The sequence below is a fragment of the Dromaius novaehollandiae genome, chromosome 11, assembly GCF_036370855.1.
Source record: "Dromaius novaehollandiae isolate bDroNov1 chromosome 11, bDroNov1.hap1, whole genome shotgun sequence".
In the NCBI taxonomy this organism is placed as follows: Eukaryota; Metazoa; Chordata; class Aves; order Casuariiformes; family Dromaiidae; genus Dromaius; species Dromaius novaehollandiae.
Genome location: NC_088108.1, coordinates 24,547,342 through 24,561,754, shown reverse-complemented (window position 1 = coordinate 24,561,754; position 14,413 = coordinate 24,547,342). Strand labels below are relative to the sequence as shown.

General features: G+C 56.5%; 1 protein-coding gene and 1 long non-coding RNA gene across 3 annotated transcripts in view; one reads left to right on the top strand and one right to left on the bottom strand.

Moving 5' to 3' along the window:
* The window catches only part of LOC112989772 (uncharacterized), a 97,519-nt gene extending 89,021 nt beyond the window's left edge, over nt 1–8,498 (bottom strand). For both annotated transcript variants that reach the window (XR_010391106.1, XR_010391108.1), the window contains exon 1: nt 8,333–8,498. This is a non-coding gene — a long non-coding RNA (uncharacterized LOC112989772). The remainder of the gene's footprint in view (nt 1–8,332) is intronic.
* Nucleotides 8,499–9,446: 948 nt separating this feature from the next.
* On the top strand, nt 9,447–12,256 carry POU3F4 (POU class 3 homeobox 4). Its single transcript, XM_026111020.2, has one exon. It carries the CDS (start codon nt 9,500–9,502, stop codon nt 10,580–10,582), a length of 1,083 nt encoding a protein of 360 aa, XP_025966805.1. The 5' UTR covers nt 9,447–9,499; the 3' UTR covers nt 10,583–12,256.
* The last annotated feature ends 2,157 nt before the right edge of the window (nt 12,257–14,413 follow it).

Genomic DNA, 14,413 nt, shown 5'->3' with positions numbered 1-14,413 from the left:
GTTTATCTACAGATAATTGGATGAGGTATTAAAATAGCACTCATTCAGGGTTTAGGGATACTATAATATTAAAATACATTAACAAAAGATGATATCCAGTACACAACTCATCCAAACTGTAACAATCATTTTGAATTTCACTTAGCATTGCTAAGTAGATAATCATATAATCTATTTCCTATCTGATTACTCTGAATTTTTAACTCTGGAAGCTTAACATCAAGACATACAATAGTCAAGAAAGCAGTATTAAGATACACAGTTATTCTAATGGCTAAAGAGCACCTTCCAAACTAACTTAGGAACGATACAAAATAGCGATAATATAGACCTAGTTGATTATATATTCCTGTGGATGGAGTGCGTATTTTACGCCCAACTACTAATGTGCCTTGCAACAGATTTTTTTTTCTTTCTTACTAGTGTCAACAGCAGTGCAACCCCAGAGCTTTCAAATAAGCGTTTGCATTAGTTTGATCATATAAGTGTGCTATCCAGTAATTAAACCCAGTTTGTATTTTGAAAGTGCACAGTGAGCGATATTCCACACAGAGCTAAACTGTATTGTATTTGTATCCATCATCTCTCAGTTCTGGGAAATCCATAAATTCATTCGTCAAAGGTAACAATACTCGCACAAAATTCCTTCTAAATCTTTTGAAATGGTTTGTTCAAACTCTTGACATAGCATTTTGCTCTAAACAAATTTCTAGACAACCTTGTGATTTTCCATCTCTGAAATAATACTGTTTCCCCTCCATGAAACTAGAACAGAGGGTCTGAGAGAGAGGAAATTATTAAGCATTCTAGTGGGTTTTTTCCAACAAAAACTAAGATAGAGGTCAATGAATAAGTATGTGCAGGCTGGAACTTAAATCCTCTGGGGTGACTGTAGGCTAATTAATAATTAATGCCAGAGACATGGTGTTTGAAATGCAGATGTGATAACTGGAGGCCTGGCAAAGCTGTTCAGAGGAAGCAGATTTGGATGCTATGGGGAATAGGCACTCCCTTGCCGGCTGGCTCTGAAAGCAGACCTGGGTGCAAAGCAGGGCCTATGGTTTAGATTATATTCCCCTCAGCTGTTAATTACCTGAACCTACTTTGAAGTTTTTCTCTTTTTATCCTCTGCATGAAAAGAGATTGGTTCAGCCAAGGGACTTGAAAAAATGATCAAATACACGGAGTAGAGGAGGGGAATAGAACTTCAGATATAAAAAAGATAAGGAAGAAAAACACTCAGTGAAACATACAGGAACATATTAGGAAGTGCATGAGTGTGGCTCCATGTTTCAAGCAAGTTATGCCGCTCTAAGTTATTTCAGCCATTAAGTAAACCCCTGCGCATTTTATGAATAGATCTGTTACAAGGGATCTCTCACTGTATATATATAGTTTACATTAATTATTTGACAAAAGTACCATAGGTGATTTTCTATGCTATTTTTAATTCAATAAAGTCATTTAAACCTTCTTATGTTTGGGGCTATTTAATGAGGTGTGCAACATTAACAGAATCACCAATGAGCTGTTACGACCAGAATTAAGATTTTGCGAAAATCACTCATTCTCGCGAAGCAGGGAGACGCACACGCGGAGACCCAGCTCTAAAACCACGCGGGAGCCTCGACTGCCGCGGAAGCCCAGGGGGGTCAGGTGCCTCCTAGCATCCTCTGCCTGGGGCTCTCCACGGGGGACCCCACGGCGAACATGCGATTTCCGTGGCAAACGGGGAATGGGGGTGGCACGCCGGGGCCCTTTACACGCAAGACACCAGAGGCTGGGTCTGTGGGGAGAAGGCAGGCCTGGGGGAAGGAAGGGAGGAAGGAAGGGAGGGAAGGAGAGCACTCCTGGTCGGGGGAGGCCGCCAGGCCCGAGACCTGCTGCTCGTGCGCCCTCCCCACTGGGCCCTGGCAACGGAGGCGAGCGGCTTCCCAGGGCTCGCGCACCCCCCACGTCCCCAGCGCCCCCGGGCCCCCACCTCCCGAGCGGCCCGTACCTCTGCACCGGGGACCTCGCCACCACAGCCAAGAGCGTCCTCACCGCCACCGCCGGCCGCAGCGGCGCCGGCCCCCGCCGCCCGCCCGGGCAGCCCGGCCGAGGGGCTCAGCCCGCCGCTCCCCGGCGGCCCGGCGGCTGCGGGGCGGCAGGGCGCAAGGCCGCGGCGGGCCGGGCGCTTCCCGCCCCAGGCGAGGCCGCGGGAGGGCGGCGGCAGCCCCCGCGCCGTTTGCCACCGTTGTGCCGGCGTCCGGCCGAGGAGCTGGGAGCGGAGACGGGGCAAAGCCCCCTCCCTGCCCCGGCTCCTCGGGGAAGCGGCGTCCCGGAGCAGCGCAGCCCTCTGCCCTCCGGTCAGGGACCTTGGGGCTGAGGGAGGGGCCCGCGGCCCTAACGGTCCCAGCCGCTTCCCACAGCCCCTAACCGCCTCTAACGGCCCCAACCGCCCGTAGCCGCTCCTAACCGCTTCTAACGGCCCCAACCGTCCCTAACCGCTTCTAACCGCTTCTAACGGCCCCAACCGTCCCTAACCGCTTCTAACGGCCTCAACCGTCCCTAACCGCTTCTAACCGCTTCTAACGGCCCCAACCGTCCCTAACCGCTTCTAACCGCTTCTAACGGCCCCAACCGTCCCTAACCGCTTCTAACCGCTTCTAACGGCCCCAACCGTCCCTAACCGCTTCTAACGGCCTCAACCGTCCCTAACCGCTTCTAACCGCTTCTAACGGCCCCAACCGTCCCTAACCGCTCCAACGGCCCCAACCGCCCCTAGCCGCTTCTAACCGCTTCTAACGGCCCCAACCGTCCCTAACCGCTTCTAACGGCCCCAACCGTCCCTAACTGCCTCCAACGGTCCTAACCGCTTCTAACGGTCCCAACCGTCCCTAACTGCTTCCAACGGTCCTAACCGTCCCTAACCGCTTCTAACGGCCTCAACCGTCCCTAACTGCCTCCAACGGTCCTAACCGCTTCTAACGGCCCCAACCGTCCCTAACTGCTTCCAACGGTCCTAACCGCTTCTAACGGCCCCAACCGTCCCTAACTGCTTCCAACGGTCCTAACCGCCCCTAACCGCTTCTAACGGCCCCAACCGCCCCTAACCGCTTCCAACGGTCCTGACTGCCTCTAACCGCTCCAACGGCCCCAGCTGCCGCCCAGCGGCCCCCGGGCGCGGGAGGCGCCGCCGCCGGGACACGACGGCCCCCGGCCGGGCAGCGGGGGGCGACGGCGGCTCTGGGGCGCCCGCGGGCGGCGGCGGCGGCGGCGGGGCAGCAGCTGAGGCCGCGGCCCGGTAGCCAGGGGCAGCCGGGGGCTCGCGGAGGCGCCTCGCCCGTTTTCGCGTGGCGGTGACAGATCGCTCCCTTTTCAGAGCGTCCCCAGAGGCTTTTTTTTTTTGACGGTCTTCCCCGCTCGTTAGGCTGCCCTTTCCCAGGCTGCCCTGACTGAACTTCCCCGCAACTTGAGTGAAACCCTTTGAAAAATTGGGGATGGGGGGGGACTTTTTAGGTTTTTTTTATCATTATTATTTTTTGGAGCGCAATCTCACATGAACTCAGGGCTCGCTGTGTTTAAAAATTACTCCGACGATGCCCGGGTGCACGGCGCAGGCATCCTGCGTTCAAGCCCATCGGCTCGGCCGGGCCCCCTCCAAACCCGGGGGTCGCTGACGTTCCCCCTCGCCGCTCCGTGACCTCCGGGAAACGAGCCCCGGCACGGCGCTCACCCACGGCTGCACAAAGCCCAGAGCGGAGTTAATGACTCCTCAGTGCTGAGGGAGCCGGGGAAAAACTGCTTCATCTCAGCCCAAACGTGCCTGAAACGCTGGTCCTAGCCCAAACATGCCGGCCGGGGGGTGTGCGGGGAACCGCGCCTGGGAGAGCGAGAGCGCGACATCGGAAGAGGATTTTAATGAAATCATAACATTAAAACAGTTTTATATTAAATCCTGCTAATTTTCTAGGTGAAGGCTGTGAAGTGAATGTGAGGAAGCATTAAAAGGGAATTGAATTTGCATTCCTTATGCTACAGGCACATGTTTACATGACCTTTAAAACAGAATTAAAGCTGTATCATCAGCAGCTGTAGGCAATTCACATTACTAAGGCAATCAAATCAGAAGGCTAAACTAACTATAAAACATAAATTAAACTGATAGAGAATCATCCTAATTCACTAGGTTTACTCGCAATTTACTTATCCACTACTAGTAATTTCTAAACAGTTTGCGGAAGAGGCGAAGTGGAAACGCTCGAAGGCGGCAGCTCGGCGAGGCGCTGCCCAGCGCGGCGGGGCGCGGAGCGAGGCGGCCGGAGCCCCGCGGAGGGGAGCGGGGCCTGCGGGCTGCTCCCTGCGAGCCCCCCGCCGACGCATGCCGGGCTGTCCCGAAGCTCCCGCAGCCCCCTGCTCTCTCCGGGACTTTCATAGCCGCCGTTTATTTTCTGAAATATGGAATAACGCGGTGGCCAATAGGTTGCACCGCTCCCTTCTGCCTCCCCCCGTCCCCAAAGGGGCACTTGCAAACGTCGGAAGCACAATATAAAAACCCAAATCGATACCGCCGGTAATTTCATTAAAAGTTTGCAGAGCGCCGGTTCCCAGCTCTGCTCCACCGCCACCGGTGCGGCGGCAGCGCGGGGCCCCGCCAAGGCCCCGCGCATCTCCCCGCGGCCCGGCTGCGCTCCCGCGGCAGCCCGCTCCCTCCCCTCCCCTCGGCACGCTTTGATTTATTCGTATTTATTTCTCCGAGGCAGCGGGAGCGCTTGCGAGGCGCGCAGCGGAGGGGCTGCGGCTCCCCCCTGCACGGCCGCGCTCATTTCGATGTGCGCGCTGCGTTGCGCCGGTTTAGCGCTCGCTGCGCTCTGCGCCCGTTCAGACGGGCTTCTCCGCCCGCTGCCCGGGCTTTAACCGGGCTTCTCCGGGCAAAAAGAGCTGCCAGGAGATGCCCGGGGACGGCGCGAGGTGGGGAGCGGGGGGGGCAAAGCCGCAGCACCGTCCTGCTGCGCGGCCGCCGGGGCACGCGTGGGCTGGGGCGCAGCCGCTGCACCTGCCCCGCGGAGCGGGCGCGACTCCCCCGCGAGAGCCGCGCAGCGCCGGGGCGCTCCGAGGTGCGAGGCACTGCGGGATCGCCAGCAGCGCCCCATCACTCCCCCCCCGGAATGGTAAAGCTGGGGAAATATATAGTTAAAACCCCCCACGCATTGAAATTACTCAGCGAGCTAGCAAACAACAATGCAGGTATTTGTCACCCCAGGACCAGAGCTGTTTGTCTTCACTGTCTCATTAGGCAGCAGAGGTTAAACAGCGCGCCGGTTAGTGCGTTTCCAAATCCGATCCGCTTCCCTTTGAACATGCCTGGACAGAAATCTGTGCGTTCAGGAACTGTGTTTTAGTTATTTTTAAAACCTACGCAGAGTGGCCTTCGATTTCGAAACGGAGCCAGGGTCTATTCCCGCCGTGTATAGGAGTTATTATTGCCCGCACATTTACACTGCTCCCTGTATCGATTCTGTTCCCTCGCAGAGGTTTCGGTGATGTGTGAACGCGCTTCGCGAGAAGCCCCCAGTTTCCCTCCGCTACGAAACAGCCGCGCTGCTACAGCCATGCCCGGTCCAGCCGCCCGGTGAGCAGAGTGCAGACGTAAAGGGAAGTGATCTGCCTCGTCGTGCACAGCCATCAGCTCCCCCCGTGACCCTAAAAACGGGCACGCAGGGAAGCAGCCGCCGCGCCCGCCGCCCGCCGCCCTCTCGCCCTCCATATTTCTCGCCTAAGCACAACAAAACCCGACGTTTCAAAGCGTGGATTTAGCAAACGGCAAGACCGGCTCCGTGGCAATAATGTGCGCTTTGGAGAGACTGCCCGGAATATTTTTTTGCTCTCAATTGCAAATTAACCAAATGTTCGATACGATACCTGCTACAAATTAACCAAGCCAGCAAAATAACAGTGACCTGAGCATGACGTGGTAGTGCACAAATGAACGACATTTCTTCCCCAGCAAGTACATTTTTCAAACATTAACAATGCACATGTGGAAAAAAAAATAGGAGATTCGAGCAGAGCAGCGAGGAGTCGCACGAAAACGATTTGGAAAACGCAGCGGTTAGAATACAAATGCTATTTACCTTGTGATTTTCTCTGCCCGTGACTTGCTTTATTGTCCCTCCCTAGCCTCTCTCCATAACGCAGAACCAGCCCAGGCAGCAGCAACGCTCCTTCAGCGCCGGGCTCGTTACTAAAGGGCTCGTGTTCTTAGAGATTTGGGGGGCTGCATTAATTCTTACATTAGGACTATTTTAATTTGCAATCTGTCAGTCCATCTCCTGGCTGCGGCTCGGAGATGGCAGTGTGCTGTGGCTCTCCCTCTCTGCACAGCGTTTACTCACGTTCAAGAACAGCCAACAGAGACCCCCCAAAAAAAAAAAAAAAAAAAAAAAAAAAACTAATTGAGCTTGTGTCGGTATTGGCTAATTTCTGCTAATACTCTGTAAATTCCTCTTTTCCGCCTAACCTTCCCCCATGCAGGTTGGCTTTGCACAAAGCATCTCCGGAGATGCGGAGCGCCGCGAGCCGGCGCGGGGCTGCGCTCGGCGCGGTGGCAGCGCCTCGCTGCGCGCAACGCGGCCGCGGCTCCTGCCTTCCGCGGGGGCCGGCGTGCCCTCTCCCGGCCCCCCCCCGCGGAGGCTGACTCGGCTTTTACATTTGCACTTGTTCCCACCGAGCGCGGGCGAGCTCGTCCTGGCGCTCAAGCGAACTTGTGTTGAAGGTGAAGTTTTCAATATAGAGGTCATGACACCGAGGCACCGCTTACCGCTCCGCGCTTCATGCTGTATTAAACACAATCAAAACGACCCCCTTTTAGGCCGTTTTTCCCCCCTCCTGCAGATGAACAATGAGGAAAAAAAAAAAAAAAAGAAAAAAAAAGTCTAAAATATAACAGAGTCAGATCCGCGCCGGTGGCGATAAACGCGCTCCTCGCGCTGCGCGACCCGCGGACGCCAAGCGCCGCTGCGCGGGGGCTGCGCGGGGGCTGCGCGGGGGCTGCAACCCGCCGCCTGCTCGGCCCAGCGCGGGGACTCGGCACAATCGCAGCTCCCGCGCCTCCACGCCGGGGCTTCTCGAGAGCGACTTCTAGCTGCCCCGAGACGGTAGCTTCCCCCAGCTATTGTGGGAGCTTTGTCACGCCAGGGCTTTAGCAGGAAAAAAATAATATACATATATATATATATATATATAAAATCCATCTATCTGCTGGGGAAACGTGGGTCTCCCGAGCGCGAAGGCACCTGGAGCCAAAGGGCCGGAGAGCACGGTGCAAACCCAGAAACTTTTTTTACTTTAATGGGTTTCAGTCTATGAAAAATAAGTTACAAATTCTTGCAACAGTAGCTTTGCATGTACTTATTTTTCTCCCATGTCCAGACGGGGTCGTCTATTGAATAAGGCTCTTTTATTCTGCATGGGGCAGGGGATTTGTGGCCATGGTCCCCCTTTTATTCCTCTCTCTATGGAAACCCAGATCATGGGGAGAAATATGCGAGGCTGAATAAAGAAAAGCAGCAGAAAGGACCGCTTGAGAGCGGCATCTGTTACACTTGGGAAGTTAGACTGACAGGAAAGAGCTAAAGAAACCCTCTCCAGCAGATTAGTTAGAACAGCAAGAAGATTTAACTATATGCAGATAAAAACACTTTAAAATAAACCATACTCTGCTATAGGCGAGATCGGAGCCTCCTCCGCCAGGAGCGGAGCGTCACGGCGCTGAGCTCTGCCTTAGACCCATTTGCAACAAATATTAAAATGGGACATTCGGGGTTTTATTTCCCTGCTAGAGACTCTGCCTTAATTAAACGGCGGATCCCAGCATCTATTTTCACGGGCAATGGGATTTGAAAAATTGTTTCGGAAGTTAAAGTGCAAATTAATTTTAAATAATTTAGCTGCGTTTTGAGATAGGGTGGATTTTTCTTTTTTTCTTTCCTTTTCTTTCTTTTCTTTTTTTTCCCCCCCTCCGGCTCCGGTGATATTTATTTCGAGACGCTCGCGAAGGCGGAGGGGGGAAAGGATGCTCGTAAAACCCTCCGTCTGCCCCCTCGCAGCCTGCCCCGCGCTCGGCCGCGGCCAGCAGCGCGGCTCTGCGCGCAGGGCCCGCTCCGCGCCCGCGAAGTTCGCTCCGAGGCGCCGGCGGCGGCGCGCAGCCCCCGCGCAGCCCCCGCGCAGCCCCCGCCGCCCCGGCCCCGCGCTGCCGCCGCTGCCGCACCCGCGAGAAATTATCGCGATTATGATTGTAATGAGGGAAGCGGTGCTGCTCGGCGCGGGAGGGCTCGGCGGAAAAGCTCACCTTGCCTCTACGCTTTTCCCCCATTTTTCCCGAATTTTCTTCAGATCTGTCTTCCCGGGGAAACTAATGCCTTAATGACTTTCTGGTAGCTGCAAGCCTTCTTTTATTTCTGCTAAATATATGAAAATGTATGCAAATTTAAATCAAGCTTAACCTAGGAGCTCTTGCAATATATTTAATGGAATTTCAAACCAATAAGGGGACTCTGATGCAGTCTTCTGCAAGTGCAAATATAATTACGCAGCTAGGTTACCTCCGAAATTATGCACGGAAAGGTCATTTTTTAACGGGGGGATTCGCGGAGGAATGAGGTGCCGCATTCGCTCGGCCCGGGCGCCGCAGCAGCGCCAGCGGCCCCCGCGGCGCCGAGCCGGGGGCCCCCGGGGCGGCGCGACCTGCGCGGGCGCGGAGAGCCCGGCCCGGCCGCGCCGCTTTGCCGGGCAGCAAATTAGCTCGGTTTTTTTAATTTTCCCATTTTTTCCCCTTTTTTTTTTGGGGGGGGGGGGGTAAACCGCGCACACCTGGCGCTGCGCGAAGCCGCAGCTCGCTCGTTTCTCCTGTATTTCCAACTTTGACGGGCGCGGGGCGGCGCCGGGGCGGCCCGCGCGGATTTTGCAGCGCGCTTTTGGGGCTGGTTCGGGTTTTTTTCCCCTTTTTACCCTAAGGGGGCGAATCGCACCCCAGGGCCGGGCCGCCCGCGGAGGACGGCGGTGCGGTGCGGTGAAGCGAGGCGAGGCGCGGCGCGGCGAGGCGCGGAGCGGGCCGCGGGGCAGCGCCGCGCTCCGCCGCGCTCCCGCCTCTCCCCGCGCTCCCGGCGGCGCCTTTAAGCGGCGGCGGCGGCGCCCCCCGCCTGGCGGCGCGGAAGGAGTTAAGCGGCGGCGGCGGCGCCGCGGCCCGGCCCGGCCCCCGCACCCGGCGGAGGGATTCACTTCCTGCTCCGGGCCCGCGCGGCCCGCCCGGCTTTCGCACCCCGCCTCGGGCCGGCGCGGCCCGCCCCCTCGGCTCCCATTGGCCCGCGCCGGCGCGGCCCCGCCGCCCGCGCGCCGCCATTGGCCGGCGCGGCCGCCCGTCGGCGGCGCCGCGGCCCCGGCTGCGGCGCCTGGTGGATGTCAAAGGCTGAAGCGGCGCCGCCGCCGCAGTATAACTCGTAGGGGCTCCTCGCCGGCCATGGCCACAGCCGCCTCCAACCCCTACAGCATCCTCGCCTCCAGCTCGCTGGTCCATGCCGACTCGGCGGGCATGCAGCAGGGGAGCCCCTTCCGCAACCCCCAGAAACTCCTCCAAAGCGACTACCTGCAGGGCGTGCCCGGCAATGGGCACCCGCTGGGGCACCACTGGGTGACCAGCCTCAGCGACGGCGGGCCCTGGCCCTCGGCGCTGGCCTCGGCCCCGCTGGAGCAGCCGGACGTCAAGCCGGGCCGCGAGGACCTGCAGCTGGGCGCCATCATCCACCACCGCTCGCCCCACGTCTCGCACCACTCGCCCCACGCCAACCACCCCGGCGCCTGGGGGGCCAGCCCGGCCCACAGCGCCTCGCTGGCCTCGGCCGCCCAGCCCCTCAACGTCTACTCGCAGGCCGGCTTCGCCGTGGGCGGCATGCTGGAGCACGGCGGCCTCACGCCACCGCCCGCCGCCGCCGCCGCCGCCATGCACCCGGGGCTGCGCGACGGCGCCGAGCACGGCGAGCTGGGCGGCCACCACTGCCAGGACCACTCGGACGAGGAGACGCCGACCTCGGACGAGCTGGAGCAGTTCGCCAAGCAGTTCAAGCAGCGGCGCATCAAGCTGGGCTTCACCCAGGCCGACGTGGGCTTGGCCCTGGGCACGCTCTACGGCAACGTCTTCTCGCAGACCACCATCTGCCGCTTCGAGGCCCTGCAGCTCAGCTTCAAGAACATGTGCAAGCTGAAGCCGCTGCTGAACAAGTGGCTGGAGGAGGCCGACTCCTCCACGGGCAGCCCCACCAGCATCGACAAGATCGCCGCCCAGGGCAGGAAGAGGAAGAAGAGGACCTCCATCGAGGTGAGCGTCAAAGGCGTGCTGGAGACTCACTTTCTCAAATGCCCCAAGCCCGCCGCCCAGGAGATCTCCTCGCTGGCAGACAGCCTACAGCTGGAGAAAGAGGTGGTGCGGGTCTGGTTTTGCAACAGAAGGCAAAAAGAGAAAAGAATGACTCCGCCAGGGGAGCAGCAGCCGCACGAGGTGTACCCGCACAGCGTGAAAACGGACACAGCCTGCCACGACCTCTGACTAGCGGGCCGGACTGCAGCCGCGCGGATTTGCGGCCGGGGTTTTAACTTATGTTGAAGGAGGGAACGCGAAATAACGGGAGACTTCGAGCCGGGGGCTTCCCGCTCACCGTCTGGGCAATATTTTTTCTCTCAAACCTTTTCGCTGATCAATACGTATTGTTTACTCGCAGACAAGGTTTGTTTTCGGTCTCCGCTTAGGAAGAAGAAAAAAAAAAAAGAAAACCCACGGGAAAAAAAAACAACAAAAAAAAAGGAAAGACAGATGTGTGCCTATGAATAACCTTCCAGCGCCTTGGTTATATCAGCTGTATTTCAGGTGAATCTGTTTTACAATAGACTAGTTTTGCATTTTTAAAGACTTATATAGCGTTTTTAAATGTCTGAGGTGTTTTACTACAAACTGTACACAATATTTGTGACCTAATTTGTATCGAATTGACCAGTCAGACCTTTCTCCCTTCCCCGCGCCCCGGGAATGTCAGTGAGCGAGGAAGAGGGGGCCGCCCGGGCCTTCCTCCGCGCCGGCCGCCCGCTGCCGGCGGCTGCTCCTCCGCCTTTTCGGGAGCTTCCTAAGGCGGTCGGGTTACAACCCCGACCCCCCTGCGCCCCCCAACAACGACAACTCCCAGGGACAAATTTTAAAGCGAGCCGAAATTAAGCATCGCAAACAAAACCGCGGCACTTGCCGGTGCTTCTCTTTCCGAAGATGGGTCGCGCTTTTTGCCCAGCGCCAGACTGCGAGGTCTGTAGTAAAACACCTTTGTAATCCCGCGCTTTGGCTTCGGAAATCAGTTTCTGTGTTTTGTTTCGGTAGCGAGGAGGAACGAGGGGGCTGATGCATTGCGGGGGGGCGGGGGGGGGGACAGAAAACGCCCGCATTTGGTTCACGCTGAGCTGCTTTCCGCGTCACAGGGAGCTGCCGGGGTCGTTGCAAAGCTTTGCTAAAAACGAGCAGGGAGGGAGAAAAAAAAAAAAAAACCCAACCACCAGGACGAATAAGTCAATAAAATGCGAGCGACATAACCATTTTTTGGCATAGGGAAGCGCTGAGCCGCGGCCGCCCCCTCTCCTCCGCCCGCCCGCCCGCCCGGGGCTGCGCACTTTCCCCTGCGCCGGGGCCCACGGCCCATGGGTGCGCGCAGCCCCGCGCAGGCAACGCGCAGCCCCGGGCCGGGCCCGGCGCGGCCGAGCCGCCAGGCCCCGCGCCCGCCCCGGCGCTCAGATTTTCCCTTTCGACATTTATATTTTTCCAGTATTTTTCAGTAAGCGCTAAAAGAGAAAAAAAAAAAAAAAAAAAACTCGACACTGAGGACCTGCCTATTTCTGCCAACTTTATAACTGTACAGTTTTGTATATTAAACGTTTTTTGGAAGTTATTAATTTAAAGAAAGATCATTTAGTTTATTCATTTAGTAACTGATGTATAATAAACGCTATTTTCATTAAAGGTTGCTTTTTTCAACTATTTTATCCAAAATTGCCTATTGCAGTTGCCAACAATTATTTATTTTCAATAAATTCCGCATTATGTTTAAAAAAAAAAACGTTTCAGAAAGAGAAAAAAAACCTAAATAGGTGTCGGAGAAAAAAATAACGAAACACCCGAGTCGCTGTAACGTTTGGTTGTCGACGAGTTTTAGTCAAGGGGTTTATATTGACGCAATATTTTATTGTTGTAAAAGGACAAATAATAATAATAAAAAAAAGGTTTAAATAAACATTTTTACAAAAAAAAAAAAAATGTCGCGTTGTTTGTGCGCGGGGAGGGGGCTCTCGGGGGAGGCCGGGGCTCCCCCCGGAGCCGGACCGCGGCCGCCCTGCCCGCGCCTCCCGCCGCCGCCGCGCTGCAGCCGGCCGCACCCGCGCAGCACCCGCGCACCTGCCTGGGGCCCGGCCGGGGCTGGCGGCGAGCGCAGCGGCTGCAGCGTAACCCGGGCTGAGCCGGCATACACGTACCTATATATATATAAATATATATATGTATGTGCATGTGTGTGTGTGTATATATATATAGTTCAGTATTTTATATACGCGCGTGTGTATGATGCTGGCAGGAGCAGCGAGCCGGAGCCCAGACGCGCTTTCGCGCAGGTCGAGCCCTGCCCGAGCGGGCGGTAGCCGCGGAAGTCCCGCGCCTGCTGCGCGCAGCCCCCGGCCGCTCCCCCGCGCGGGGCGGTGCTGGCTGAAGCCGAGCAGCCGGAGCCGCCGCGGGCAGCGGGGAGCTTTCGTCCGCGGTGGCTGCCGCGGAGCCGGGGAGGGTGCCCGGGGGGGGCTCCGCGGCAGCCGGCCAGGGCGGCAGGAGAGGGAGAGGTGCTGGGCGGGCGGCAGGGAAACGGCGAACTGCACTGCATCGCCGAGGAAATGTCCCTTTTCTCCCCTCTAAAGCCGGACCCGGGAGGAGGCAAGCGCAGGCCGCTCCGGGAGCGACTTAGGGGAGGAGAAAATTATCTTTTCCGACACGCAGCACCGTCCTCAAAGAGCCCCGAGCGGGGAGGCAGCGCTGCTGGTCTTCAGGGAGCGAGGACCGGGTCCCCGCGAACCACGAGCGCAGGCAGACGGGCGCTTTCCCACGTCCGGGGCGATCCCCACGCCGACGGCAAACGCTACACCCGGGCCTTGTTAGCCAGAGGGATCTGGAATGGAAACAGTGAGCAACGCTTTATTTTTTTAGCCATAAAACCTGATTTAATTTTTGTAAATCTTTGCAACTTCCAGCACAGCGCTGATGCCACAGTCTCGGGGATGAGTGGCCTGATCCTGCTCATGCACTGAGGCAGGAGACTCCAGTTGCCTCTGCAGCGGTCAAGGAGGGTTTGTTAGGCCAAAGCCCCGTGAAGGGGTCATGAGTGGGTTGCTCGAGTACAGACTGAGACACCCAGCCCTGATCACATCACGGGTCTTAAGGCGACGCTTTTTGCTGCCAGGCTCCTGCCAGCGCTTCAGCTTCACGCTGCTGCCTGCTCGCGGAGGTAAAGTCGCTCACGCCACGAGCTAGGCATCAGCCTGGGACAGCAAGCTACAACGATTTCAGAAAAGGATTAAAACAGAACAGGAAGGAAATATAGCAAAAAAATCACATTGCTCCAGTCAGTGCCAGGAACAAAATAAATGTGGACCAAGTAGCCTGTTTACCAAACCATGAGTAAATGATTGCTGTTTGTAAACACCCCCAACCCCAGCATGAGAAAACTCTTTGCATGAGAACATGCACTGAGTAGTTATGCTTAATCTTGAAATTCAGGGTCCTCAGAGGTAAAGCCTAGCTTTAAAACTAGCACTGGTTTGCAGGAGGGACAGAAGGCGTTTTACTGGAATTAGCTCGTTTTAGAGTCATTTAGCTGTTGTGTAAATACAGCTATAGACTGGTTTTGGTCTTGCGGGTTTCTTTAATAAATTGTGTTAAGCGTCAAAAGAGATACAATGAAAGACAAACAAACAAATTTACAAACAGAAGTACTTTCAAAGACTACCTGAAAGCCGGCAAAAAATAAGGAAGGAAAATTCCGTTTCAAGAAAATAAAATCTCTGCTCATTATTCCCTGTCTATCTCAGTAGTCCTGTGAGCAAAGGAAACTCTTTTGTGCCACCTAATGTTAAGCGGAGATCACTGTTGCCTTTGCTCTCCTGTCGCACACTGAGTGCGGGCAGAGGCCTGATTTCCGAGGGTGCTGAGCGCTCCGTTTCCATTCCCCTCCGCACGGGAACGCGGAGCCCAGCGCTGCATCCCCACACGCTCCCCAGGAGACCGAGCTGATGCTCGGAGTTGCCCCAAACCAACAGCAGAAGAGAAACTTCAGATCCACACTCACGGGCCATGGGCACTCCTGGA

Excerpts from the sequence above, each read along its gene's own strand:
- POU3F4 (XM_026111020.2), top strand. The coding sequence starts at position 9,500 with ATGGCCACAGCCGCCTCCAACCCCTACAGCATCCTCGCCTCCAGCTCG.